The sequence below is a fragment of the Protopterus annectens genome, chromosome 10.part0 (genome assembly GCF_019279795.1).
Source record: "Protopterus annectens isolate FY-2018-M chromosome 10.part0, PAN1.0, whole genome shotgun sequence".
NCBI lineage: Eukaryota > Metazoa > Chordata > Ceratodontiformes > Protopteridae > Protopterus > Protopterus annectens.
In genome coordinates, this window is record NC_056744.1 from 310,150,094 (window position 1) to 310,177,557 (window position 27,464).

General features: G+C 40.2%; 1 protein-coding gene across 1 annotated transcript in view; it reads right to left on the reverse strand.

Moving 5' to 3' along the window:
- The window catches only part of OLFML2B (olfactomedin like 2B), a 455,925-nt gene that overhangs the window by 51,324 nt on the left and 377,137 nt on the right, over positions 1 to 27,464 (reverse strand). Inside the window, exon 7 of the mRNA XM_044085181.1 lies at positions 15,396 to 15,572. Coding sequence (XP_043941116.1) covers positions 15,396 to 15,572 — 177 coding nt within the window. The remainder of the gene's footprint in view (positions 1 to 15,395; positions 15,573 to 27,464) is intronic.

A 27,464-nucleotide genomic window follows, 5' to 3' on the forward strand; every position in this document is an offset into this window, starting at 1 on the left:
CTTCCTCTTCTATTTCTACCTTCCAAAACTGTCCTCCTTTTCCACATATGAAATAAGTTGTCTTTCTAAACTAAATAAGTTACCCTTCTCCTATCTTTCATAATTTATGGCTACCCCTGTGAGTTGCCTGTTCTCTCCTTTCCTACATAACCCCCTTTTCCTCCCTATTAATATGGTGAACAAGGTGGCACTTTAGTGTGCACATCCACAGTTGTCTAAGTGATGCTACTATGCCACCTATCTCATGCCAGGTGAGCATGATTTGCAGCTTTGTGGTGTTACATTGCACATGTAAGTGGACATTGATTCAGCCTGCCTTTACTGTAATGCCCATCATGTCAGTCACCACCCTTTTGTTGCCCTTCTGTACCTCTGAAGCCTCCTAGCATGGTTCTCCCACTAGCTCCATGTTTGCTCAGTCTGTCGATGCTGCTGAATGACTAACATGTATCTCGTTGCACATTGCCCCCCCCTCAAAAATCAGTGCTGCACTTACCTGTGAACCCCAGCATACATGTCATAGGAGACTTGTGAAAAGGGAGTTGTGGTCAAAGTATTAAATTAACTTTAACTTTATAATTGCCAAGAAGATATAAATGATTCTGAGAAACATGTCCTTTATTGTGTTGTGTTTGTTCTGAGAGAATGATTAATGTATAAAATATGACAGTATAGTAGGTAATCTGGCTCCTATATCTGCAGGTGTACATTTGGAGGAAGTACGGTCTAGGTGGATTATGAGAGCTAGAATCAATGTGAGAAGAAACAGCTACAATTCAAAGAAAGCATCACCTTCCAGAAGGTCAAGTAAGTCAGAAAATATTAACCCGACTGCTTTGTCACCACTGTTAGTCCATACAGAGCTTGGGAATGCAAAGTGTGTGTCGGGTAACCCGACTGCTTTGTCACTTCTGTTAGTCAATACAGAGCTTGGGAATGCAAAGTGTGTGTCGGGTAACCCGACTGCTTTGTCACCTCTGTTAGTCAATACAGAGCTTGGGAATGCAAAGTGTGTGTCAGGTATGTACAATTTTCATAGCAGCAATAACTCCAGTTAAATCATATCCCAGGGCGTAACATCCTTACAGTAATTTATAGTGTTACAGAAACAATTTAACATAAGTATGGAGGTAGGTTGTCTTACTGGTTCAATTGTCAGCATTCTGAAAAGGGCCTTTGAGAATAGACAGATCAAAATGTCGTGCTTCTTAAACTGAAATATGTAGGTTTCGGTGTAAATGTCATTAATTGCCTTACCATCTACCTTACAAACAGGACATCTGTCAATGAAAACAGCACCAAAATATCTGAAAGTGGCACCTTTACTGGCAGAGGTCCTCAGGGATCAGTATTTGGGCCTTTGCTAGTCTCACGTTTTATAAATTATATCATAGCTGAGAGCACACAAAACTTTTCCATAATCTGTCAGAAGTTTAAAAGAAACAATCTTACCTTAAACACTACAAAAACTGCATACATAATGTCTGTCTCTTGTCCCATTATCAAATTCTCATCCCTTGAGTTGAATGCACACTTCCAATAATAGTATTAAACTCTAATGTAATTACTTCTTCCATACATGCCAGTATTAATTAGCTCTAGCAAAAATACTTTACCATACATGTCAGCATTAATAAACTTTAGCATCAGTACTTCCACCACACTTGTCACTGTTAATAAACTCTAACATAAATACTTCTATTTATTTATTTATTTTACATTTGTTGACCAGGATAGTCTGACTGGATACATGTCCATTTTCAGCAGAGGCCTGGGGACAAAAGCTCCAAGGTGGAACATACAGTAAAAAGCGCAAAATGATTAAAAGTTACACACAGTTTACAGGCTCCAGTTGAGCAAGCAGGTAATATAATCATACATTTTTAAAACAGTGTTGACAAATTGACTAGGCCATGTGACATGATTACAGACTATAGAGGAGGATCTAGTCAGGTTTTGAACAAGGACATAGCCAGTGAGTTTTAAAGTATGGCTTGAGGCTTTTTTCTGAACTAAGAGAGGGTTCAAGAGTAAGATATGCAGGAAGAGAGTTCCAAGTTTTGCCAACAGAGTTAGCAAGCAGAGAGTCCCCAGCAGAGTTGTTGATTTTGGATGATTGAACCAGTAGTTAATTAGAAGAGCGAACTGACCTCAGGTTGCTGTAAGGGTTGATGATATTTTTATGTGCAGGCGTATTATCAGGGTGGTTGAGAACTTTATGGGCAGTTATAAGCTGGTTGTACTGAAGTAGACTAGGCCATTCTAGCCACCCCAGAAGATTTAGGTTGTGACAGTGGTGGGTCCTATAGGCCGTGTCTGTTGCAAATCTAGCAATATGGTTATAACAGCTGGAGAGTTTGCTAAGAGCGGATTTGTTCAAATTAGTGAGCAGAGGGGAGGCACAGAGAAGAGTGGAGAGTAGATGGGAATGAGCAATAGCAGTCCTAGCAAATGGAGTAAGGAAAGGGTTTGAACTTATAGAGGGAGCCACGTTTTTTGTTATTGGTTTTGATAGTTTGATTGACATGGATATCAAATTTGAGGGTGTTGTCTATTGTGATGCCTAAGACTTTGGTTTGCGCATCTGGGGCGATAATGGTACCATTATTAGATTTTATGGTAAACAGTAATGAGGTGGGGGGTAATGGTACCATTATTAGATTTTATGGTAAACAGTAATGAGGTGGGGGGTAATGGTACCATTATTAGATTTTATGGTAAACAGTACTGAGGTGGGGGGGTAATGGTACCATTATTAGATTTTATGGTAAAGAGTAGTGAGGTGGGGAGATAATGGTACCGTTATTAGATTTTATGGTAAAGAGTAGTGAGGTGGGGAGATAATGGTACCATTATTAGATTTTATGGTAAGGAGTAATGAGGTGGGGGGTAATGGTACCATTATTAGATTTTATGGTAAACAGTAATGAGGTGGGGGTAATGGTACCATTATTAGATTTTATGGTAAACAGTAATGAGGTGGGGGGTAATGGTACCATTATTAGATTTTATGGTAAACAGTAGTGAGGTGGGGGGTAATGGTACCATTATTAGATTTTATGGTAAAGAGTAGTGAGGTGGGGGGTAATGGTACCATTATTAGATTTTATGGTAAGGAGTAATGAGGTGGGGGGTAATGGTACCGTTATTAGATTTTATGGTAAACAGTAATGAGGTGGGGGTAATGGTACCATTATTAGATTTTATGGTACACAGTAGTGGGGTGGGGGGTAATGGTACCATTATTAGATTTTATGGTAAACAGTAATGAGGTGGGGGGTAATGGTACCATTATTAGATTTTATGGTACAGAGTACTGAGGTGGGGGGTAATGGTACCATTATTAGATTTTATGGTACAGAGTACTGAGGTGGGGGTAATGGTACCATTATTAGATTTTATGGTAAAGAGTAATGAGGTGGGGGGAAATGGTACCATTATTAGACTTTATGGTAAAGAGTAGTGAGGTGGGGGGTAATGGTACCATTATTAGATTTTATGGTGCAGAGTACTGAGGTGGGGGGTAATGGTACCATTATTAGATTTTATGGTGCAGAGTACTGAGGTGGGGGGGGTAATGGTACCATTATTAGATTTTATGGTGCAGAGTACTGAGGTGGGGGGTAATGGTACCATTATTAGATTTTATGGTGCAGAGTACTGAGGTGGGGGGTAATGGTACCATTATTAGATTTTATGGTAAAGAGGAGTGAGGTGGGGGCTAATGGTACCATTATTAGATTTTATGGTAAGGAGTACTGAGGTGGGGGGTAATGGTACCATTATTAGATTTTATGGTAAGGAGTACTGAGGTGGGGGGTAATGGTACCATTATTAGATTTTATGGTAAAGAGTAGTGAGGTGGGGGGTAATGGTACCATTATTAGATTTTATGGTAAAGAGTAGTGAGGTGGGGGGTAATGGTACCATTATTAGATTTTATGGTAAACAGTAATGAGGTGGGGGGTAATGGTACCATTATTAGATTTTATGGTACACAGTAGTGAGGTGGGGGTAATGGTACCATTATTAGATTTTATGGTAAACAGTACTGAGGTGGGGGGTAATGGTACCATTATTAGATTTTATGGTACACAGTAGTGAGGTGGGGGGTAATGGTACCATTATTAGATTTTATGGTAAACAGTACTGAGGTGGGGGGTAATGGTACCATTATTAGATTTTATGGTACACAGTAGTGAGGTGGGGGGTAATGGTACCATTATTAGATTTTATGGTAAACAGTAATGAGGTGGGGGGTAATGGTACCATTATTAGATTTTATGGTAAAGAGTAGTGAGGTGGGGGGTAATGGTACCATTATTAGATTTTATGGTAAAGAGTAGTGAGGTGGGGGGTAATGGTACCATTATTAGATTTTATGGTAAGGAGTAATGAGGTGGGGGGTAATGGTACCATTATTAGATTTTATGGTAAACAGTAATGAGGTGGGGGGTAATGGTACCATTATTAGATTTTATGGTAAACAGTAATGAGGTGGGGGGTAATGGTACCATTATTAGATTTTATGGTAAAGAGTAGTGAGGTGGGGGGTAATGGTACCATTATTAGATTTTATGGTACAGAGTAGTGAGGTGGGGGGTAATGGTACCATTATTAGATTTTATGGTAAGGAGTAGTGACGTGGGGGGTAATGGTACCATTATTAGATTTTATGGTAAAGAGGAGTGAGGAAGACTTACAAGTGGGGGAGAAAAGAAGCAACTTTGTTTTGTTAGGGGTTTAATATCAGCAGATGGTTAGAGAGCCAGTTTTCAACTATATTGAAAGTATTCTGGGTTAATGTCATTAGATCTGTTGGGAATGTACGATACATGCCACCATTAATAAAACATATAAATTCATCAACCTGTCTTCTAGATGTGAATATTATTTCCTATCCCTCCGAAGAACCAGCCCACCTCCCTGTTTACCAAATCATAAACAAATAAAGGCGTACATGACTTATGGTAAATAAAGGGGTATGTGACTTCTGATAAATGAAGGGGTACATGACTTGTGAGAACTGCTACAGCCACCCTGCTCTTGCACACATTCACATTTAAACATACATAATCACTATAAGGGATAGGGAATATAGATCATTCAGGTCAGAGGGGCTATAAGCATTGACCCTTATCTGCCAAGTAAGTTCTTGGATTTCCAACAATAAATTGAAAGGGCCACCTCTAGGATCATGCAGCACCTGATCAATAATTTGAAAAGTAAAGCTATGCTGTGGATATTCCTGTATGTGTTTTGCTAGTGTGTTCTCAACTTTAGATTTTTTGATACTATAAATATGCTCATAGACCCTGTCCCTGAATCTCCGGTCAGTCTTCCCGATATAGAAACAGAGGCAGAGTCTACAAGCAGCCAGATACACCACACTCTTAGACAAACAGTTAAACCTTCGATTGATGGAATACTTCTTACCCCTAATGGTGAAACTTTGTCCGGTACTCATGTGCTTACAGTGTGGGCAACTCTCACATTTAAACATACCCACAGTTCTAGTGAAAGTTGGTTTCACTCTCTCCAACTGGTTCTTGAGGTTGGCACCCCTTCTATACGTGACCCAAGGGGTTGGATCCATGATTGAGGCCAAGTCCCTGTCTGGCATTAATAAATTCCAATTCTTGGAAATAATCCTCTTTATGGTAGATGCAACAAGGCTGTAGGTGAATATAAAGCTTATCCTAAAAGGATCAATTTCATCAGCCTGGATAGACCTATCATCTATAGCTCGTGTATTTGCTAAAGGGGGCTTTGGTGCCAAAATTAGTCGGAAATAACCATTCATTCTTTTCTGTCAGATCTCGGAAACCAAATCGTCCAATAGCTGTGAAGGGTACCCCCGATTCATAAACATGTTGTAACAGTGCTTGGCACTCTAGGTCAAATTCCAACTTGTCTGACACCATCCTAGCTGCCCTTACCAACTGGCCTTTCACCACTGATTTTTTCTGTTGGTAAGGGATGCTTGAGGAGTAACAATTGGAGAATAAACACCAATCAAAGTAATTCTGGTAGTAATAATGGCCAATCGAACCACAATTCTGCCAATTTTAATCGAGCTTCCGATTATCATACTCCAGATCCGAATGAAAATTCCCTAAATTTTCACAGGAAGGGTTACCAACAAATGGATTCAACTTTCAATGGGAATTTCATTCAGGGGAGGAACCCAAAGGGGAACTGAGTAGCCTTACATTAATTGAACCCTCAATCAGTGACTCCTTGATTGAGGCACATGATATGATTGATGGCCCCCACAACTTTCATTTAGTGTTTAACAGAGGCAAGGACTTTAAGATTTTTAATTATTCATCTATTGATGTTGATGTCAGGACAGCAGATTTGTTATCCAGGGGGTTAACATTTATCCCTGACTGTAGGGCCAGCGTAGGAGGAACTATTATTGATTTAAAATCCTTTGTATGAAGGATCAACTTGGTGCTACTTTTTAAGGATCAACCCAGAGCAAACAACTAATGCAAGTATTGAGCATGTTCAATCACCCCCCCCACCTCCTGGTCTTTCATTTTTTGAGCAGATTTGTGAGTTGGATATACATGATAGTCTCCAATCTGGTAGGGACAAATCCGCATACCCGGTAAGGAATTTTACCAAGAATAACTGGGAATGTTTGGAGCACCTCAGTTATCAAAACATCAGGGTTATAAAGCCCGACAAGGAGGGAGGTCTTGTATTCTTTGACAATGATGATTACATTAACTGTATGTTAAAGTTGCTGGACTGTGACCATTATGCCCCTGCCTCTTTGAACGAGATGAACCGAGCGCATCAAAAAATCAAAGTTTATCTTAATGACCTTTTTATCAAATCATGGATTTCCTTGAACCTTTACAATTATCTATCAAGTCTGGCCCCTATAACGCCAATAATTTTTGGAATACCTAAGGTTCACAAGGATGTTGAGAATCCACCATTACGTCCGATAGTAAATGGTAGGAATTCTATTACCTATGCATTGGCTAAATTTGTTGAGACATCCTTAAAGAAATATGTGGTAAAGTTTGACCACATTTGTAAGGATTCATGGTCATTCCTAAGTGGTATTAATGACCTGGATTATAAGGATGAGTCTTTATTTTTGAATATAGATGTCAAAGATTTGTATACCATGATACCTGTGGATTTGGGGATTGAGTGGGTGACTGACTTGATCAGGCCAAAAGGTTGCCCGGAAAGGGAAGTTGGACTAATTGAGGGTTAGTTGGACTTAATTTTCAACAATAATTATTTTATGTTCAACGACAACATTTACCTACAGAAATCAGGAGTCACGATGGGTTCCCCTTGTGGAGCTCATTTTGAGAATCTAGTTATGGCCCACTGGGAACAACGTTATGTTTTTAGCAACAGCAATCCTTATAGGAATGCAGTTGTTTACTACACAAGATTTTTAGATGATATTTTTATCTTATTCAATGGTACAGTTGATGAGATTCAAGCATTAATGTTACATCTTAATGAGTCCACTCAATTTTTGTAATTTACACATGATGTAGAGGATGAATCCATCAGTTATTTGGATGTTTACCTTTATAAGGATAGAAACATGCGATCTTATAAAGCCAGAATACATAGTAAGCCGACCTATTCCAACTCTTTCCTTCACTTTTCAAGCTGTCACCCTTACCAAGAGAAAAAAATCAATGGTGAAAAGCCAGTTGGTAAGGGCGGCTAGGATGGTGTCGGACGAGTTTGAATTTGACCTAGAGTGCCAAGTACTATACAACATGTTCACAAATCGGGGGTACCCTCACAGCTATTGGACAATTTGGTTTCCAAGATCGGATGGAAAAGAATGAATGGTTATTTCCATCCAATTTTGGCACCAAAGCCCCCATTAGCAGACACATGAGCTATAGACAATGGGTCTTTCCAGGCTGATGAAATTGATCCTTTTAGGATATCCTTTATTTTCACCTACAACCTTGATGCATCTACCATAAAGAGGATTATTTCCAAGAATTGGAATTTATTATTGTCAGACAGGGACTTGGCCTCAGTCGTGGATCCAAACCCTCGGGTCATGTATAGAAGGGGTGCCAACCTCAAGAACCTGTTGGAGAGAGTGAAACCAACTTTCACTAGAACTGTGGGTATGTTTAAATGTGAGAGTTGCCAACATTGTAAGCACATGAGTACCAGACAAACTTTCACCATTAGGGGTAAGAAGTGTTCCATCAATTGAAGGTTTAACTGTTTGTCTAAGAGTGTGGTGTATCTGGCTGCTTGTAGACTCTGCCCCTGTTTCTATATCGGGAAGACTGACCGAAGATTCAGGGACAGGGTCTATGAGCATATGTACAGTATCAAAAAATCTAAAGTTGAGAACGCACTAGCAAAACACATACAGGAATATCCACAGCATAGCTTCACTTTCCAAATTATTGATCAGGTGCTGCATGATCCTAGAGGTGGCCCTTTCAATTTATTATTGGAAATCCGAGAACTTACTTGGCAGATAAGGGTCAATGCTTATAGCCCCTCCGGCCTGAATGATCTATGTTCTCTATCCTTTATTCTAAAATATAAGAGTTTGCAGAGATAGGTATATTAACATTTTGGATTATTCTGAGTTTTTGGAGCGATGGCTTTTTAATTTAACTCTGGTATCGATATTGTGAGCCCTTTTCCAGTGTAGATTTTGAGACCATTCTTTTAGAGCATTTTTACATACATATTTTTATATATTTATACATTGTATGATAATTCATCTCATAACTATCTTACAATTATTTTGTAGACATTGCCATTGTTAGTATTGTCTGGATGAGTATCTGAAACATCAGTTTGTAAGAAAGTTTATAGTAGTAGTGGATTCCTGGAGACTAATGGAATCTGAGCATATGTATATATTTTTAATATTTTTAACATATATTTTCAGTATTTTCAATGCATTTTTAACGTATTGTAATGTTTGTAAGGTTGTTCCCTAGGAGATTTTTACTTCCACGTCCACTTATTCTAACCATTGCTACCTACCTATTTACACCTATTAGTATTTTTATCCACATTAATTTTTAATGGTGTTTAATGTATTTTATCACACTTTATCAAGTGGTTTATATACATATATTTTGATGAATTACTTATGAGGTATAAGTTTTTTTAAAATCGATGTATTAACATGGATCTTTATTTTATTTGACGAGTGCACTTTAACGTTCAATTGATCAGTTTGTTTATGAGGGTGTATTACCTATTTAAGGGTCCAAGTCTATTCTTTTGTTGTCTGAAGAAGTTTTACTCACAGTAGTAAAACGAAAGCGCTAACTTCATTGCAATAAAGTAACTTCCTGGTGGTTTAAATTTGAGCCTGCAACATTTATTTGGATTTTCTAATTACAGATGACCAACTAAAGTTAGACATACATATTCAGCAAGCTATCAAAAAGACCCACCAAAAACGTGGTCTCTTATTCAGCCATAAAAAATACCTCACTATTAAAGCCAAACGTTCTCTAGCACAGACTTTCCTTCTCCCAACCTTACTTTATGCAGACCCTTTTCTCACCAATATTCAGTCCAATCTGTTTGCTATACTTGAAACTACCTACAACAAAATAGCCAGATTCACTGCCAACCTTCCTTACGCTCTCACAACTGCATGTCTTTAAAATACCTACAATGGCTGGAGCAACATAACCAACTCCTTCTTCCCCAAGTCCACCTCACACACCCTATCTTAAGTTAATCCTCTCATTGTCCTGCCCTAATGGACCTCATCACTCCCTACTCTCCTAAGTGTAGCCTACTGAGCACAGACCTACACCTCTCAGACATCTACAAACCCAATAAAAATATTGGCAAACTTTTATACAGCCACTCCATCACCTATGCCTGGCACAGACTTCCCTTTTCTCTAAGAACGCAACTTCCTTAACATCAAAAAACATCTAAAGGACTTATTTGCTAATTCCTGGACCTGTCCTTGTCCCACTCCCACCTAAAATACTACCTCTTCTCTTACCCTTCCCCTCTCAGCTCGCACACTTTACCACAACTACTCATTTAAGGTCTTTATGATATTCTACCATCCTTGAATTTCTCTCTGATGGTAATTGTTAGAAAGAATCTACATTTTTATATTATATTTTATATACTTAATATTTTCCATGGCTGTTTAAGCCCTCAGTATTACTCTTGTAATCTAACATGTTCATTTATAACTTTTATTCTGTTTCTCCTATGTATATACATGGGTTTACTACATAAGACCGAAAACCCATAATACCGATGCCCATAATCCTGAGACCAGATACCTGAAAGACGAGAATACCGGAAGACCAGAAGCGCAAAATTTAAAATCCCTAACACTATACTAAACATACATCACACACATACACACACCTTCACCCAAAACACAAACACACAAACCTACACTACATACAAGCAGGGGGGCAATCCCCCTTACACCCCCCCACTTAAATATTCTAACTCCAAGGTCGCACTACACAGAAAAACACCACCACACACCTACATTCCCCTCACACACACACATCACATCACAACACACACTTACACACGCACACTAAAGCCCCTAAACAACACACTCAAACATAGATACTTACCAGACCTTCCACCAATCCATTCACAAACTGCAACACCAGAAGTGCTACTTCAACATCTACGAACTTTGGGATTTTGAAATTCATGCTTCTGGTCTTTCAGTATTTAGGGTTTCCGTTATATGGTCTTGAGATTTTGAAATTTGATATTTCAAAATTTCAAGATTATGTAGTGAACCCATATATACTTGTATGTTAATATTATATGATGTTTTGTTTTTGATTTATCTTTGGAGCTTTTCTCCTCAGGTCTCTGCTGAAAAAGGGCTCTGCAGCCCAATCGGACTAACCCGGTTAACAAATGTCAAATAAATAAAATAACAATTCTGAAGATGAGATCTCTGGCATTCTGGTACTGCAATAAAATTAACATTTTTTAGACTGCATGCAAAGTATTCAATAAAAAGAATAAAACATTTTAAAAACAAGCTGTTAAAATGTTTGAAACAAGCTTAAATGTAGAAAACAGAAATGCCATCCACACTAAAACAGCTGGCTCACAGCACACAGCACCAGTGGCCACAGAAGGTCAACAGAGACCAGGTTTAAGGCCTCGAAGTTGTCTGTAGAAAAAGCATGAGTTTAAGGAAATACTCAGGGCTCTAGCATCTCAGGAGGAAGAGGAGATAAATGCAGGTGAAGAAAATGTCAGCGCCTCAAACCAGCATGTGTGAGGCCTACAGGACAGATACCTGGCTGAGCCAGGTACGGAAATAGGGAAAGTTGCTGCTAGAAGACAGGTAGTCAGGATGTCATCACAAGAAGGGAAGAGTGCAGGAAAACGTAGGAGTTAGGAAAGACAGACCAGGCTAGGAAGGAACACTGGATCACTAACAAAGAGGCTAAGAGAACAACCATAATAGCAAAGAGCAAGATATCAGAGGTACTGTACCTGCTTCTGAAAAGTGACTCAGCAGATGGCATAATGGAACTCGATCAGGCTGTGAGGCAAAGACAGAAAGATAAAGAAGATAGTCATCACATACCATTCACAGTAGATACCAGCAGCTACCTGCTCACTGGATCACAGGGCATTAAAGGCAGATGAGAGGAGTACACCCAGCAGCTTCTGAATGAAACAAAAACACAGAAGCTGCTCTGCCCCAGACACAGCTGGCAGTGGAACAAGAGGAGCCCACCCTTGAAAAAGTAAGAGCAGCACTAAGAAAAATGAAGTCATAGAAAGCAGGAGGCTCAGATGAGGTCACAGCAGACGTGATCAAGATGTTGAGCAAGATGGGGAGAAACAGCTCCAAAGGATACACATAGCAGTATATAGACAAAGACATATCTCAGCTGGAAGGAGAATAAACACTCTAGTGCCAGTGTCCAAGAGCAAAGGGGACATTCATGACTGTGGGCAGTACAGAGGTATCAAACTGCTGTCACACTGCGTGAACAAGCAGTTGAAGGTGATTGATAAATGAATATGCAGAACAATAGTAGCAAGTAATGAGATGGGAGAAGAGCAGCATGGATGCAGCTCAGGGTCTAGCACAACCAATCTGATGTTTGTAGTGAGACAGAAAGTTGAAAAAAGCTAGAGATGAGGAAAGAGACCAACTGGGCATTCCTAGACTTGGAGAAAGCATATGACAATGTCCCAAGAAAGCTGATTTGGGCAGTACTGTGGTGGTTTGAAGTCCCAGGAAGACAAGTAGAATTAGTGCAGGCTGTGTACAAGGACCCAATGACTAAAATAGGAACAGTGTTCGGCCTCACAGAGGGGTTCCTAGTTGGAGTGGTTGTGCACCAGGGCTCAATTATGAGCCCACTGCTGTTTATACTAGTGATGGGCTACATGAGCAAACAGGTCGGAGGGGACAGATCAACAAAGTTGTTCTATACAGATGAGGTAGCGTTACAGGCAGACTCTGAGCAAGAACTTCAGGAAAGGATAGGGGAATGAAATGCAAAACTGAAGGGACATGGGATGAAACTAAGTCCAGACAATGGTAACGGCAGCTAATGGGGGAATCAGAAGAAGCTGAAAACTGAGATAGAAGGGGAGATGGTGAAACAGGTAAATAGCTTCAAGTATCTGGGAGGGGTGGTTGAGGAGAAGAGAAGTCTGAATAAGTAGGTCAAAGCTAGAATCAGAGGGACTGCAGCCAACTGGTACAGTGTGTCAGGTGTAGTATATGACAAACAATGCCAAAGAAGCAGAAAAGTAAGGCGTATGAAACAATGGTGCAGCCAGCACTACTGTATGTTCTAGAAACCTGGGCAATGAAGGCACAGTAATTGAGAAAGCTAAAGGTGATGGAGATAGAGTGCCTGACACAGGTAGCAGGATGCACACTGTGGGACAAACAAAGAAATGACATAAGCGCAGAAGCCCAAGTAGTTCCAATTGCAGATAAAGTCAAAGAAAGCAGCTCAGGCAGGTACACAGGAAAGCAAAAGATGATCTGGGGAAAAAGATTTGGGAGAAACAAAACGAAGGCAAGAGAAATTGAGGATGTCTAGAAATTACATGGATGAATTGTGTGAGAGAAGACCTGTGATAGTCAGCCAAGACTGTCAAAGAAGGTAGGAGAGTGGTACTGAATCAAGACAGGGAGCAACAGGTGGCACGACACCCTGACACCATGGAAACAATGGGGAAATATATTTGTTGATGATGATGTCATATAACAATATTATGAAATGAGCAAATACAGTACCTGCAATTAGAAAAAAGCAACAAAGTCCCACCAGAGGAACAAATGCACCACCAGTTAATACCACCACAGGAACAGCAGCAATAATATTAATCCAAAAGTACTGGTAGAGCAAACCAAGGCAAAACAGAAGCATAAATAAACATTTATTGTGTAAGCGCTTTCACGGCTACCATTGCCGCTTCTTCAGACATTCAAAATCATATTGCCATTCATTTAATTGAACATTAGCCAATGAAAATGCAATAAATTGTTGAGAACAAGGTAGAAACTTTAGAACTGAAATGGATAATAAGGATGAGGGGTAATAAACGCAAAGGTTTAAATGACAAAATATGTATAAAACCAGTTTTAAAACATAGAGTTTTTAGATATATAGGAAATGTTTTATATGTATTTATATGTGTGTGTGTATGTTTTTAAGCATGTATTTTTATTTAATGTGATGTACACACACAAATATATATATATATATATATATATATATATATATATATATATATATAGATATATATACTTTTTACCTAGTTCTGACTTTGCTTATATATTAATTGTTTAATTGATTTATTGCACTTGCATTTTCATTGGCTAATGCCCATTTAAATAAAATGAATGGCAGTATGATTTTGAATGTCTGAAGAAGCGGCAACGGTAGCCATGAAAGCGGTTACACAATAAATGTTTATTTATGCTTCTATTTTGCCTCGGTTTGCTTTACCAGTACTTTTGTATTAACAGTACCTGCAATCTTTATAGTGCAAACATCAATTTGCTCCGGTTAACTACTTTGAAAATAAATTAGGAGTTGTTCTAAAGAACAAACTGTAGAGTTTGTATGTGCAAGGCATGAAATCTTTAGGTGCTCACACGAGCACAGCTATGCTAGTATACCCACTGACATTTTCAGGGGCCTAATATCTTGCAAATTGTTTTCTGTGGATGTTGAACAGTTCATCCATTCAGCCTATAAAATGATAGTTGCTTTCCTCTGGAATGGAAGGGCTTTATCTTAAGAGGAATTTGTACAGCTGATGAGAAAGTTTTTGAAACAGTCAAAGTATGATGGAGAGGCTTTCATTTGTTTTGATTAAATGATTTAATAAATGACCAGTATCCTCTATGCCTTATAATTGTCAGCATCTCAAGTATCTGTAACTTTTCAAATGAAAAAAATGAGAGGAACAGTGTGGGGAGAGAGGACTGCATGTCTAGGGAATGTGCCTAAATGAAGCAGATTAGGATTAGTGTGCCCAACGTTCTGTCTACAGGCTCCTGAAATTTAAATATATAGCCCCTTTTAGTTGCTGTCAGATCAGCAAATATAGCTATTTTTTCATCAATTCAGACTAGCTGATCAGTGCAATGATTCACAAGCAGATTTCCAAATGATCTGTAGTCGGACGTTAGGTCTTCATGTTAAGGCACCTTGTGTCAGAATAGTATATTATATATAGGCCCTGTGATAGAACTGTATATTTTACTTGGGCCTGCCTGAGAACAATGTGTTTTACCTGAGCCCTTCCACAGAAGAATATAGCCCAGATGGCCCTATTTCAGAGCAATCTCATTTCTGTTGAGCCCTGCTACAACATTGTGTTTCAGAAGGGCCATGTATTTTCACAGGACGAGGCCTACTAGCAGAAGTTACCATAAAAGTCACTTCTGATGGTCTGCAGTGTCCTCTGAATTGTGAGATATGGCTGTACAAGCAGACACCGGCATCTCCCATGCTGGGGAAGTACAGGGAGAATTTGGGACTACGTAAGGCACAGAGAGTGAATGCAAGGATACACAGAGTGAGTAAAGAACCTATAGGGAATGCCAAGCTACACAGTTAGAGTAAGGATTGCTAGTGGCCTGATTAGGGCCTGAAGGCAAAGTGATGAAGCAGGAAGTGAAATCTAACAGGATACAATTAATCATGCATTGATTTACATTTTTACTAAGTGAGGACATGCTGTTTGCACAATACCATTCATTTATGCTGGCAGGTATATTTTTACAGCCAAATGCAATCACATTTGTATATGTGAATACTTCCCCATTCCTGATTATTAATAAGTGAATAACTGTCCGTACTTACTAAATAATGTATACACAAACTCTAGAGGTGGAAGAGAAAAATTACCTTGTTGAAAGCTTTCCATATTTCGAAACTCTACCAGTGAGTTTCCATAATAGTAGTTGGTAACATAGATTTTATCTTCTTTTGACTTGGGGTCTTTCATCCAGGCACCTTCACTCCTGCCATACGTGTTGTGCACCATAGGGCCTGAGATGGTTGACAATGTATCCTTGCAAGCACCTAAGGTAAGCAAAGTCAATTTTAGGTTTTATTGGTCAGGCTATAACAATGGCTGGCAAATGCAGTCAGACTATTCGTTTTTCTGTTCAGATTGCAAATTGCATCATAGAACACTAGAAATGACACTGAACAGTATATGTTACATCATTCACTTGACAGACTGTGTTATGCAGCAGTAAAACATGTTGAATACGATACTTTACAAGTTCTACAGCGTACTAAACCAGTACTGTAACCTTATAGTCTTGTATTCAGTACCTGTCTCCTGACCTGTACATCCAGTGACCAAGTACAATACAAACAGAAGATTACTGAAATTGCTACAGCTTTCCTCTTTGGTTTTCATGGTAACATTCAGTATGACACAGTGTGGGACGTACACTGTGCTGAAACAGTTCCTTAGTGACACAGGAGGCACAGACTGAGTGCATTCAGCCCCTGAGAATGTGGTATGTATCTATAGGCCTCTGAGATTGTGATATGTACCTATAGGCCCCTGAGAATGTGGTATGTATCTATAACCCTCAATCTACAGAGTGGTACATTTTATTTAAAACATGTTATTATAACTTAACAGTTACAGTACATATTAGTATATTATACGAATTTTAATTTTTGTGTTGTATTTAATATGTAGTTGTTAAGCAGTTAGAATGTTATATCTGTTTAATAATGACTGCATTTATACAAAACCAACACAGCAAATAACTCAGATTATTTATCATTTAACACTGGAATTCAGAGGTGATTCAATACCTTTTATTGTACTAAGATAGTTTATATTATTTACTTAAGTTTTTGAACTAACAGGAGCCTTTTGCAGGGAGTAATAAGCAACTGATATCAGTTACAATGCTTTTAATACCTGTTTATGCCAAAAAAAGGAGAAGAGAGTATATCATCTCTTTCCCACTGGCTAAATAAATACTAAAAAATATCAGAATGGGGAAAAAATCCTTAGTGTGCATCTCAGATACGTAGATGTTTGACAGCCATTTATACTGAAATTCAGGCTGGCATCATGCCGCTTGTTTTATAAATGCTCAGTTTTGTAATGTGTACATTTTACTATCATTTAATGATTGTATCCTTTACCTTATGACCCCGGCCATACCTGAAAAGGCTTTGGACCAGTATACAAATTTGGAAAAAAATATATAAATAAAACAAGCAATACCTCAGGGATACACATGATGTGTGGGTGCATGCAAGTGTGTGCATGTGTACATGCGCACACACACACACACACACACACACACACACACACACACACACACACACACACACACACACACACACACACACACATAAATACATACACACAAACACACACACACACACACACACACACACACACACACACACACACACACACACACACACACACACACACACACACACACACACACACACACACACACACACACACACACACACACACACGCATAAATACATACACACAAACATGCGCATACACACACACACACACACACACACACACACACACACACACACACACACACACACATACATACATGCACACAAACATGTAGACACACATACACACACACACACACACACACACATGCACACACACACGCACACACACACACAAACATGCACATACACAAACACACAAACACACACATACACACACAAAGCCATGTTGGTAAAGTTACTTATGTGGGTTGTTGTTGCATTAATGCACAGACTGATGATGATGTTACAAACCTAGTCAAGAACACAAACACAGAAACCTCAACCAAGATATTCTGAAAGGCTGTATCCCACCGTGTAAGGCTTATAAACAAGTTCCCCAAATCAGGGAAAATTGTTATAATTAGTTACATGTCTTACGCATAAGGACAACTGATTCCAAAGACTTGCTACCTTCACAGGGAAAGTTCTTCTTTAATACAGTATAACATCTATATTAATCAGTAAAGAATTGTTTCTGTTGGGTAAATTATTAGAAATAAAGGTAATAATAATTGTTGCTACAAGTAACTCATCCTTTAGACATGTGAAAGCCACAGTCAAATCCCTTCTTAGAAATGGATAATAAACTGAAAACTGTTTAAGACTGGAAACAATCAAAACTGGTGCAGAGGACATATTCCCGGGAATTCATTAAAGGTCCTAGCAGGATATATTCCCAGAAATTCAGTAAAGGACCTAGCAGGATATATTCCCAGGAATTCAGTAAAGGACCTAGCATGTGTCATACAGTTCATGCTAAAAAGCCCCTTTTTCCATAATATGCTTTCATTTTATAAGTTCATAGGTTCATAGGTGTGTACTAGGCTAATGGCTCTGGAGCCTTTACAAGCCTAGCCCAAGGGATTACCTTGGCATCATGCCACCCAACCTTAGTTCCCAGTGCCTCTGTCAAGTAGAGCCACTGGAGTGATCCCCGGGGTGAATTTTCTATTTCCCATCCACTCATCAAGATTTTTCTTGAAGAGGACCAGTGAGGTGCTCTGTTTGACATGTATGGGAAGTCTATTCCAGAGCATCAGCAGTCTCCGGGTTATGAACCTGTCCCTCCTTCTTGTTCTGTTGATTGTGGTAATGAGGTTGATGACTCTGGAGCGTGTGGTGTGGAGAGATTGGGATTTCTTTAGATGTAGCATTTCTAACAGAGCTGGGTCAGACATGGCTTTGTAAGTCAAGCAGAGATCGCCTCTAAGTAGGCGATATGAGACAGAGAATAGTTGGAGTTTTTTGAGTCTGTCCATATAGAACAAGTGTTTAAGGCCTATGATCCTCTTTGTGAAGTACTTTTGTGACGTCTCCAGTTGTTGCAGGTGTCTAGTGAGGTTCATGTCAAATGGGGCATTGCACTCGACTGGCCTAATGAGGGAAGAGTAGAGGGAGACAATGACCTCTTTCTTACTGGATGCAAAACCCTTAGTAATGAGATGTGCCACATAGAAGGACTTTCTGACCACAGTGGCAATGTAGTGGTCAAAAGAGAGGTTACTGCCAACCTGTGTTCCCAGATCTCTTATAATACCTTCTGTGTTCAGTGGACTATCAATGTGATAATTCATGGGAACCGGGTTTTTCCCAAAAGGAATGATGACACATTTTTTGGCATTGAGTTTAAGGCCATGGTTCTGACACCAGTCGTTGGTCTCGGTGAGGCCTTTCTGTAGGATGTCAACATCACTTGGGGAGTTAATAATAGCTCCCAACTTGCAATTGTCTGCAAACTTTGTCAGACAGAGTCCCTTTGTGTTGGCCTGGACTTCAGAGAAGTAGATACCAAACAGGAGAGGACCCAGGACCGAACACTGTGAGACTCCACTTGTGACTGGTTGGCAGTCTGACTTGGAGTCAACTATTTCTCATCACACTGTGGGTTCTATCTGTAAGCCAGTTTGCAACCCACCTAGTGATATAGGGGTTGATGCCTAGCTTAGTGAGTTTTTCTATTATTCCTGAGTGGGGAATGGTATCAAAGGCTTTGGCCAGATCAAGGTAGGCTGTATGAACCACCTTGCCTTCATCCACAGCTCTGGTGACTGACTCAAAGAAGTCAACCAGGTTGAGCAGACATGATTTACCCTTCACAAAACCAAACTGTGTGGGATCAAGAGTTTGGAGATTCCCTATACCCTTGTTTATTAGGTCCATGATGATGCGCTCCATAGCTTTGCATATCAGACTTGTGCTAATGGGGCGATTGTTCCAAGGGTCTGTAGTCACTCCACCTTTGTGGAGAGGGATGGCTGTAGCAGTGCCCCATTCAGTAGGGACAAAGCCTGAGGTGAGGCTGTGATTGCACAGGGCACTCAGGTGAGGTGCCAGTTCATAGGTAGGTACTAGGCTATCTGCCTGAGGGCATTTACAGGCCTAACCAGAGTGTGTTGGCTTTCGCCGCCCCATTGATTGATTAACTGATCCTCTTTCAAGCAGAGCCAATGCAGTGATCCCAGGGGTGTATTTTCTGTTACCCATCCACTCGTCAAGGTTTCTCTTGAAGAGTGTTCTTGAGGTTCTCTGCCTAATGTAGTTTGGAATTTTGTTCCAAAGCATGGGGAGTCTCTGTGACAGGAATCTATCCCTCCAGCATATTCTATTTTTGTTTTGGCGAGGCTTAGCTCACTAGAGCGTGTGGCTCGCAGTGACTTGGATTTCTTTAGGTGGAGCATGTCCATCAATTCTGAGTTGGACATGGCTTTGTACATCAGGCAGAGATCACCTCTCAGTAAGCGATATGCCACTGAGTACAGACAGAGTTTTTTCAGTCGGGCTGCATAGGACATATGTTTGAGGGCAGTAATCTTCTTGGTGAGGTACTGTTGTGGTCTCTCCAGCTGTTGGAAGTGTCTTGTGAGGTACATCCCAAATGGGGCATTGTACTCTGTGATGGGTCTGATGAGTGACAAGTAGAGGGGCACTATAACCTCTTTATTTCTAGATGCGAACCCTTTAGTAATTAGATGGGCCACATAGAAGGATTTCTACTTTGGCAATATGATTGTCAAAGGAGAGATTACTATCTACCTGGGTCTCCAGATCTCTTATTACCTCTTCTGTATTAAGGGGGCTGCCACCTATGTGGTAATTCGTGGGTGTTTTATTTTTCCCAAATGGGATGACTATGCATTTTTTGGCATTTAGCTTGAGGTCATGACTTTGACACCAGGTGTCCATCTCAGGAAGGCCCTTTTGAAGGATGTCTGTGTCAGCCGGAGAGTCAATTATGGCTCCAAGTTTGCAGTCATCGGCAAACCTGATTAGCCATAGTCCTCCTGTGTTTGCCTGTACTTCTGAGAAGTATATGCCGAACAGTAGGGGTCCCAGGACCGAGCCTTGCGGGACACCACATGTGACTGGTTTATAGTCGGACCTAGAGCCTTCTATTCTTACCGTGTGAGTTCTGTCTGTAAGCCAGTTGGCAATCCATCTCATGACGTAGGGGTTTATGTTCAGGCTGGTGAGTTTTTCTGTAATACCCGAGTAGGGAATGGTGTTGAAAGCCTTGGTGAGGTCAAGGTAAGCTGTGTGAACAACCTTTCCCTTGTCTATGGCCTTGGTGACTGTCTCAAAGAAGTCAACCAGGTTTAGTAGGCATGATCTGCCCTTAAAAAAGCCGAACTGGGTCGGGTCAAGTGTTTGGAGGTTCCCAATGTCTTTGTTAATGAGCTAACTCAGTAGTTCATGTAGAACACAGCCAGGGATATTGTCAGAGCCCATAGAAGCTGTATTCTTGGCCTTGGAAAGTGCTGTTTTAACCTGTGCAGCAGTAATACTGGGTACCTGGCAATCTACTGGTATTGTGATTGGTCCTTTGGTGGGGGAGCGACTGGTAAAGTTGGCACTGAATCTTTTGGCCAGTATATTGGCAATATCTGTTGGCTTGGTATAGGAGGTTCCATTGTGCAGTAGCTCAGAGCAAATCTGGGAATGCCATGGAGATTCTTTACATAACTATAGAAGGCCTTGTGGTTGTCTTTACTATCTGCTGCAATTCTGTTTTCATAGCTAGCTTTAAAGGATTTGATGAGGGATCTCAATTTTTTGCTGAGGCTAATAAGTTAGTTTTTCCAGTCTTGGGATTCACCTTATTCTGCATCGGTTTCCTCCTTCTGTTGTAGAGTTTGGTTATGGCAGCAGAGCATCTGATTGGCTTCCTTTTTTGGAGGAGAGCGTCTTGATTCTATTGGGTATGGTGAGATCCCTGCATTTGTGTACATGTTCGCACAGTGCATTGGTGTTCAATTCAGCGGTCATGCAACTATTCTTCATTTGCATGGATGCTGTGAAGTTAGCCACCTCGGTTTTTAGGAGCCCAAAGTTAGCTTTGGAGAAGTTTTTCGTAGTGGTTACCTTTGTGGGGCGGGTGGGAGGGATGTGGATTTCCAAGGTGATTAGTTTGTGGTCTGATCTAACCATGGAGGAGTTGACTATTGGTGTAGAGAAATGGTCGCCCATGTTAGTAATGACCAGGTCAAGGATGTTGCTACCTCTAGTGGGAGTAAGAATAAGCTGGTCCAGGGCATTGGAATTAATGAACTCCAGGAAACATTGGACAAGTGTATTGGTACATGAGTGTAAAATATCTGTGTCCCCTGTCTAACTTGCTAATGCCTGCCATGCCATATATGCAAAATGTGGCACAACAATCCATCTGATGTCAAATTAGACTTACATAAGGACAGATTGTAACAGAAGATGTTATAGGGCTGACTACATGGTATAGTCTTGATAATACATTAAAACATTCTGACAATAAAACTAGAATTTTCTTCAGAATTGATCTTATAATCCACCACAACACCTACAGCTTTGATTTGTTTTAAATAAAAGGTAGTAACCAATACAGTATAGATATGTTTTTAACCAAATGCTTTATGCTGTATTTGCTAATATTAAAATGAAATCTTATTATCAGTTCCCCTGTAAAACAACCTGTAACTGATGAAAACTTGTCTGACCACCTAACCCAGTCAGGGCAAACCCATGTTTGGTGCTGTGTGCAAATCTGCCAATCTAAGCGCGATTTACTGCAAACAACATTGACATGAACATGTTGAACAGAAAAGGCCTCATGACTGAGCCATACAGAAAACATTTATTAACCAGTGTTAATGTTATAATGGAATCACAAACGCTGCTATAGAATGATCGTAACAACACTTATTAATCTATGGAATAGTATAACTTTGAATTTAATTTGGATGGTAACTTCCAAGCTAGTTAGAGAGATTGGCACTGTGTCAAAAGCCTTGCAAACCCAGATAAACAACATTGAGTCTTTCATCTAGGCTCTAAATCACATTGATATAAAAGAAAAATATTTATTACTGCAGAAAAAAAACAGCTAAGAAACTGCACTGAGACATGCCCATTTTCAATAGAAAAAGAGTCGACATAAAGGATAAAACAGTCCATTCAAATAATTTGTTTGTTATTAGTCAAGTTAATGGGCCTGTAATTATTAATGTTTTTTACATCAGTACTTTTAAAATAGCCAGCCTTCAGCTATCCGGAACATGGGTTGTCCCACTCCACAAGGGGGAGCCACCACGGACCCCAGGAACTACTGCCCCATTAGCCTGATGAGCCTGGTCTGCCAGGCCATGGAACATATCATCATGGAACTTATAAACAAAGACATTGGTAATCTCCAAACTCTGGACCCCACCCAGTTCGGGTTTGTAAAAGGCAGATCATGTCTCCTAAACCTGATAGACTTCTTTGAAGCAGTCACCAAAGCCGTAGACAAGGGTAAGGTGGTTTACACAGCCTATCTAGATCTTGCCAAGGCTTTCAACACCATCTCCCACTCTGGAATTATAGATAAACTCACTAAGCTAGGTATAAATCCCTATGTCACAAGATGGGTTGCCAACTGGCTCACTGACAGAACCCACACAGTGAAAGTAGCAGACTCCAAATCCGACTTCAGACCAGTGACAAGTGGAGTACCACAGGGTTCAGTCCTGGGTCCTCTTCTGTTTGGTATCTACTTCTCTGAAGTACAGGCTAACACAGAAGGTCTTTGGCTAACAAAGTTCACAGATGACTACAAACTAGGAGCCATAATCAAAACTTCTAAAGATGTGGGCATCCTACAAAAGGGCCTCACTGAGACAGATGCCTGGTGTCAAAGCCATGGCCTCAAGCTCAATGCCAAAAAGTGTATTGTCATCCCCTTTAGTAAAAACTCTGCACCCATGAACTACAACATAGGCAGCAATATACTTAACACCGAAAGTGTGATAAGAGACCTTGGGACACAGGTGGACAGTAGTCTCTCCTTTGATAATCACATTGCCACAGTGGTCAGGAAATCCTTCTACATGGCACACCCCATCACAAAAGGTTTCTCATCGAGAAAAAAAGAGGTCATTGTTCCCGTCTACTCATCACTCATTAGACCCATTATAGAGTACAATGCCCGTTTTGGTATGTACCTCACAAGACATCTACAACAACTGGAAAGGACACAAATACCTCACAAAGAGAATTACTGGCCTCAAACAGATGCCTTACTCAGACCGTCTCAAAAAACTCCAGCTTTACTCCATGGCATATCGCCTACTCAGAGGCGATCTCTGCCTAACATACAAAGCTATGTTCAACCCAGAGTTGTTGGACATGCTCCACTTAAAGAAATCCCAATCTCTCCGAGCTACACTCTAGGGACCTAAACCTTGTCACCACAATAAACAGAACATGCCGGAGGGATAGATTCCTGTCCCAGAGACTTCCCATACTCTGGAACAAACTACCTATCTATAGCAAACAAAGCTCCTCATTAGCACTCAAGAAAAATCTTGATGATTGGATGGGAGATAGGAAATTCACCCCGGGGATCACTTCTGTGGCTCTGCTCGACAGTGGCACAGGAAAATAATTTTCTTGGGTGGCGTAAGCCATGGAACCTTGCTGGCTAGGCTTACGTAGGCCCTTGGGTCGATAGCCTAGTACCTACCTATGAACCTATGAACCTATATTCTGATTGCAGGTTTTGTTAGAAAATGTGGGTGAGAAAAATGTAGAATGGTACACAATATTTTACTTAAAAACCCTGAGACCCTCAGGACCACCAGACAGTCGTGGCAAAACATTCTGCCTATCCTGCAGTGGTGAATCTTGAAGTTTTAAATTACAATCATCTAGGTACAATGTCTTACCTAAAGATATAACCAGTTTGTCCTTAGGGCTAATTGCACAAACTTCTTAACTGAGAGTAGAAATTCTTGTGAACATGGCAGTTACGGACCACGGTATCCTCCCTGACTCAGACTACATCAAGAGTATTTTACTCCTTACTCCAGTTTCTAAAAATCTTGGAATACCCAAGTTGCACTGAATGCTCTAATAACTCTCTATCAGATGTTAATGTATCCCAACAAATATAATGAGGGTTAAGTCACCTACGATTATACTTAACTTGTCATTAAACATGCTCTTAATATTTGCCACATTCTTTTCTTCCTAGGTTAAAGTCTATGTATTTTTAACATAAAATTAGACTCTCAAAATTTCAGCTCCTCTACTATTATAGGTAACAACTGACACAGAGAAGTACTCTTGTACAAATTCTAACCATAGAGTAAAAAGGACACAGACTAAACTTGGCTCTGGCTCATTGGTGATGTCAGCTGCAAGAAATTCAGTCCTAAAATTAGCATATTCAGCTAGACATGACTGACAGTCTGTTAGCAAACTAGAAACTGTTACCAAAATGCTTTGACTGAGAGTTATCCATAGGACTGTGTTTGATTACTAAGTCTTATTAAACAATTATTATTGTTATTATTATTATTCTCCTGTATGCAGTACTTCATAATGTCTGGCTGCCAGATGTATTTCAAAACATTGTAGCAGTTATAGCATGTTTGATTTACTGACAAACAATTGCAGGAATATATTACTAATTAAAATGCAAAACACATTTCTCCTTAAGTGATGTTGAGAAGCATTTTCTCATACAACAGAGTGGTGCCCTATATCTTAGGTGTCATTCCCTACTGGGGTACCCCCCTGCATTTCATAAGCACCCATGTAGTAGGTACAGTGAGTGATTCAGGTGCTGTTTTCTGAGCCACCAAAAATCAAGTTAAAGCATTCAACTTCTGTTCCACTCAGGGCATTTCACATCACAGGAAAGGTATCCATGGAAGGGGCGTACTATACTATCAAACAAACATATCCCAATATTGAGTGGCCTCATGGTGCAGAGGGGTACAGCCCTTACTGTGCCCCAAACTACCTATGCTTACTTAGCGACACAAGACATTGGCAGCGCTGCAGAGAGAGGAAGGGAGTGAGTGGCTGATGTTGTCTCACCCTTCATGGAGAGGGGAGGCAGACTCTGCAGCTTTACAAATTTGGTGAGCTCTTTGAGGCATAATTGGTGCGTCACATATCAGGGCAGCCACACTTGCACTGAAGCTCACATGTAGTTCCTGGGGCAGTGACTGGGGAGCTCACAGGGTTGTGGCAGGGTGACAGCAGTTAAGACACACCCCCAGCAGCAGGATGACATTGCAGCAGCATCCTCAATCTCCTGATCTCCTCACTGACCCTGGACATAGCTTGGACTGAGCTCAGGGGAGGCTAACATGGGTCTATTACACATGACCTGCAAGGAGAGGAGCTGGTGGCAGTTGTGGAAAGGAAGACAGACAAAGCATAGCCTTATATCCAGGATGTAAGGGACACCTCCTGTTTATTTTTTGAGGGTACAATGAATTTATCAAAGTCTAAGTGCACATAGTGGGTTTGATTAAACTAATAGAGTGTGCCTCACAACTGTTATCCTTCCAATGGATGTATTTATTACATTGGGCACCCAATATCAGACACATGATCCATGCATATATAGATGCCAGCCACATAGTATACAATATCAGACATATAGTGCATACATATACAGATATTAAACATTCAGTGTACAGTATGAGTCACATGGCCATGCATATACAGGTATCAGTCACACAGTGTACAATATCATACACATGGTCCATGAATATACAGATATCAACCACACAGATCAATGGATCTATAGGTTTATGGATGTGAAACAGAAAATTTACCCCATGACTGCCTCCTGTACTACTCATAAACAGTGCCAGCTTTTAAATGCTTTATTTCATGCATGGGTCCCCTCAAATTACTTATGGTATGATCCCAATTAAGCTTATTAAGGAGTAATATATAATTATTGACAATGGGGTGGGTATGGCCAAACTATAAACAAATGAGAGAGGTTATTTCTAGCACAAAAAGGGAACTTGTCCAGGTTTAAACTAGCCTGCAAGGGCAGCTACCTAATACTTACCTATGAATACAATGTGTGGTATGAAACACATGGTCCATGCATATACAGATATTAGACCCAGAGTGCATATCATAATATAGTCCATGCATATGCAGATATCAGCCACACAATGTACAATATCAGCTACATGGTCCACACGTGCCGCACAACGTATAAGATCAAGCATATAGTGTATGTCTATACAAATATCAGCCACACAGTATACAATGGACATATAGTCCATTCATATACAGATATCAGACACACCGTGTACAATGTGAGTCATGTGGTCCATGCATTTACAAAGTCAGATATACAGTGTATAATATAACATAGTCAATGCATACACAGTATCAACAACAAAGAGTATAATGTCAAACACATAGTCTATGCATATGCAGTTTCAGTCACACAGTTTATAATGGGGTTATTTAAAGATAATTGTGCAAAGGATAACCTTACACAGAGAAGGGTACGGGGTGTACTTCCTTTAAAAAATTGTTTTCTGGGGATGGTATGATACTCATTATGGGTTTGAAAAAATGTGAATTTAGTTTTGTGATCTTATATAAATTCAGTCTGCATAGAAAATATCAACAATGTTTGCAGAACCCAACAAAAACTGTTTAAAGCAACATCCACATCTGATAACTGGGACAAGTATTCTTTCTTTTTTCTATGTGCTTTTTGTCACATGTATGCTGATCATCATGTCCCCCCAAACAAAATTCAAACTGCTTGTTACGCCATTTGGGGTATTCACTGCACTGGGGGACAGCCATCCAGGGGGACTCTCATTCAGGCAGCCTTGGGGGAGGTTTGTGCCCTCGATGGTATTCCAACAGTGAGAATACATGCTGTAGGACCTAACCTCTCTCCTGGATAGAGGACATGCAAAATATGTAATTCAGGGACCACTATACCCCCACATGTGCAAAGGCATGCTTTTGTGCATCTGTAATGAAGGCTACCACATATGGTTTGGTGGCCAATCATTAACCTCAGGGGCTATCCATATGTTACCACTCCTTCTCAGAAATGAATATGGCATTGGAAGGCCCTTTTATACCACCTTCCTCTATGCCAGCTCTACTGGATACCTGAGTCAC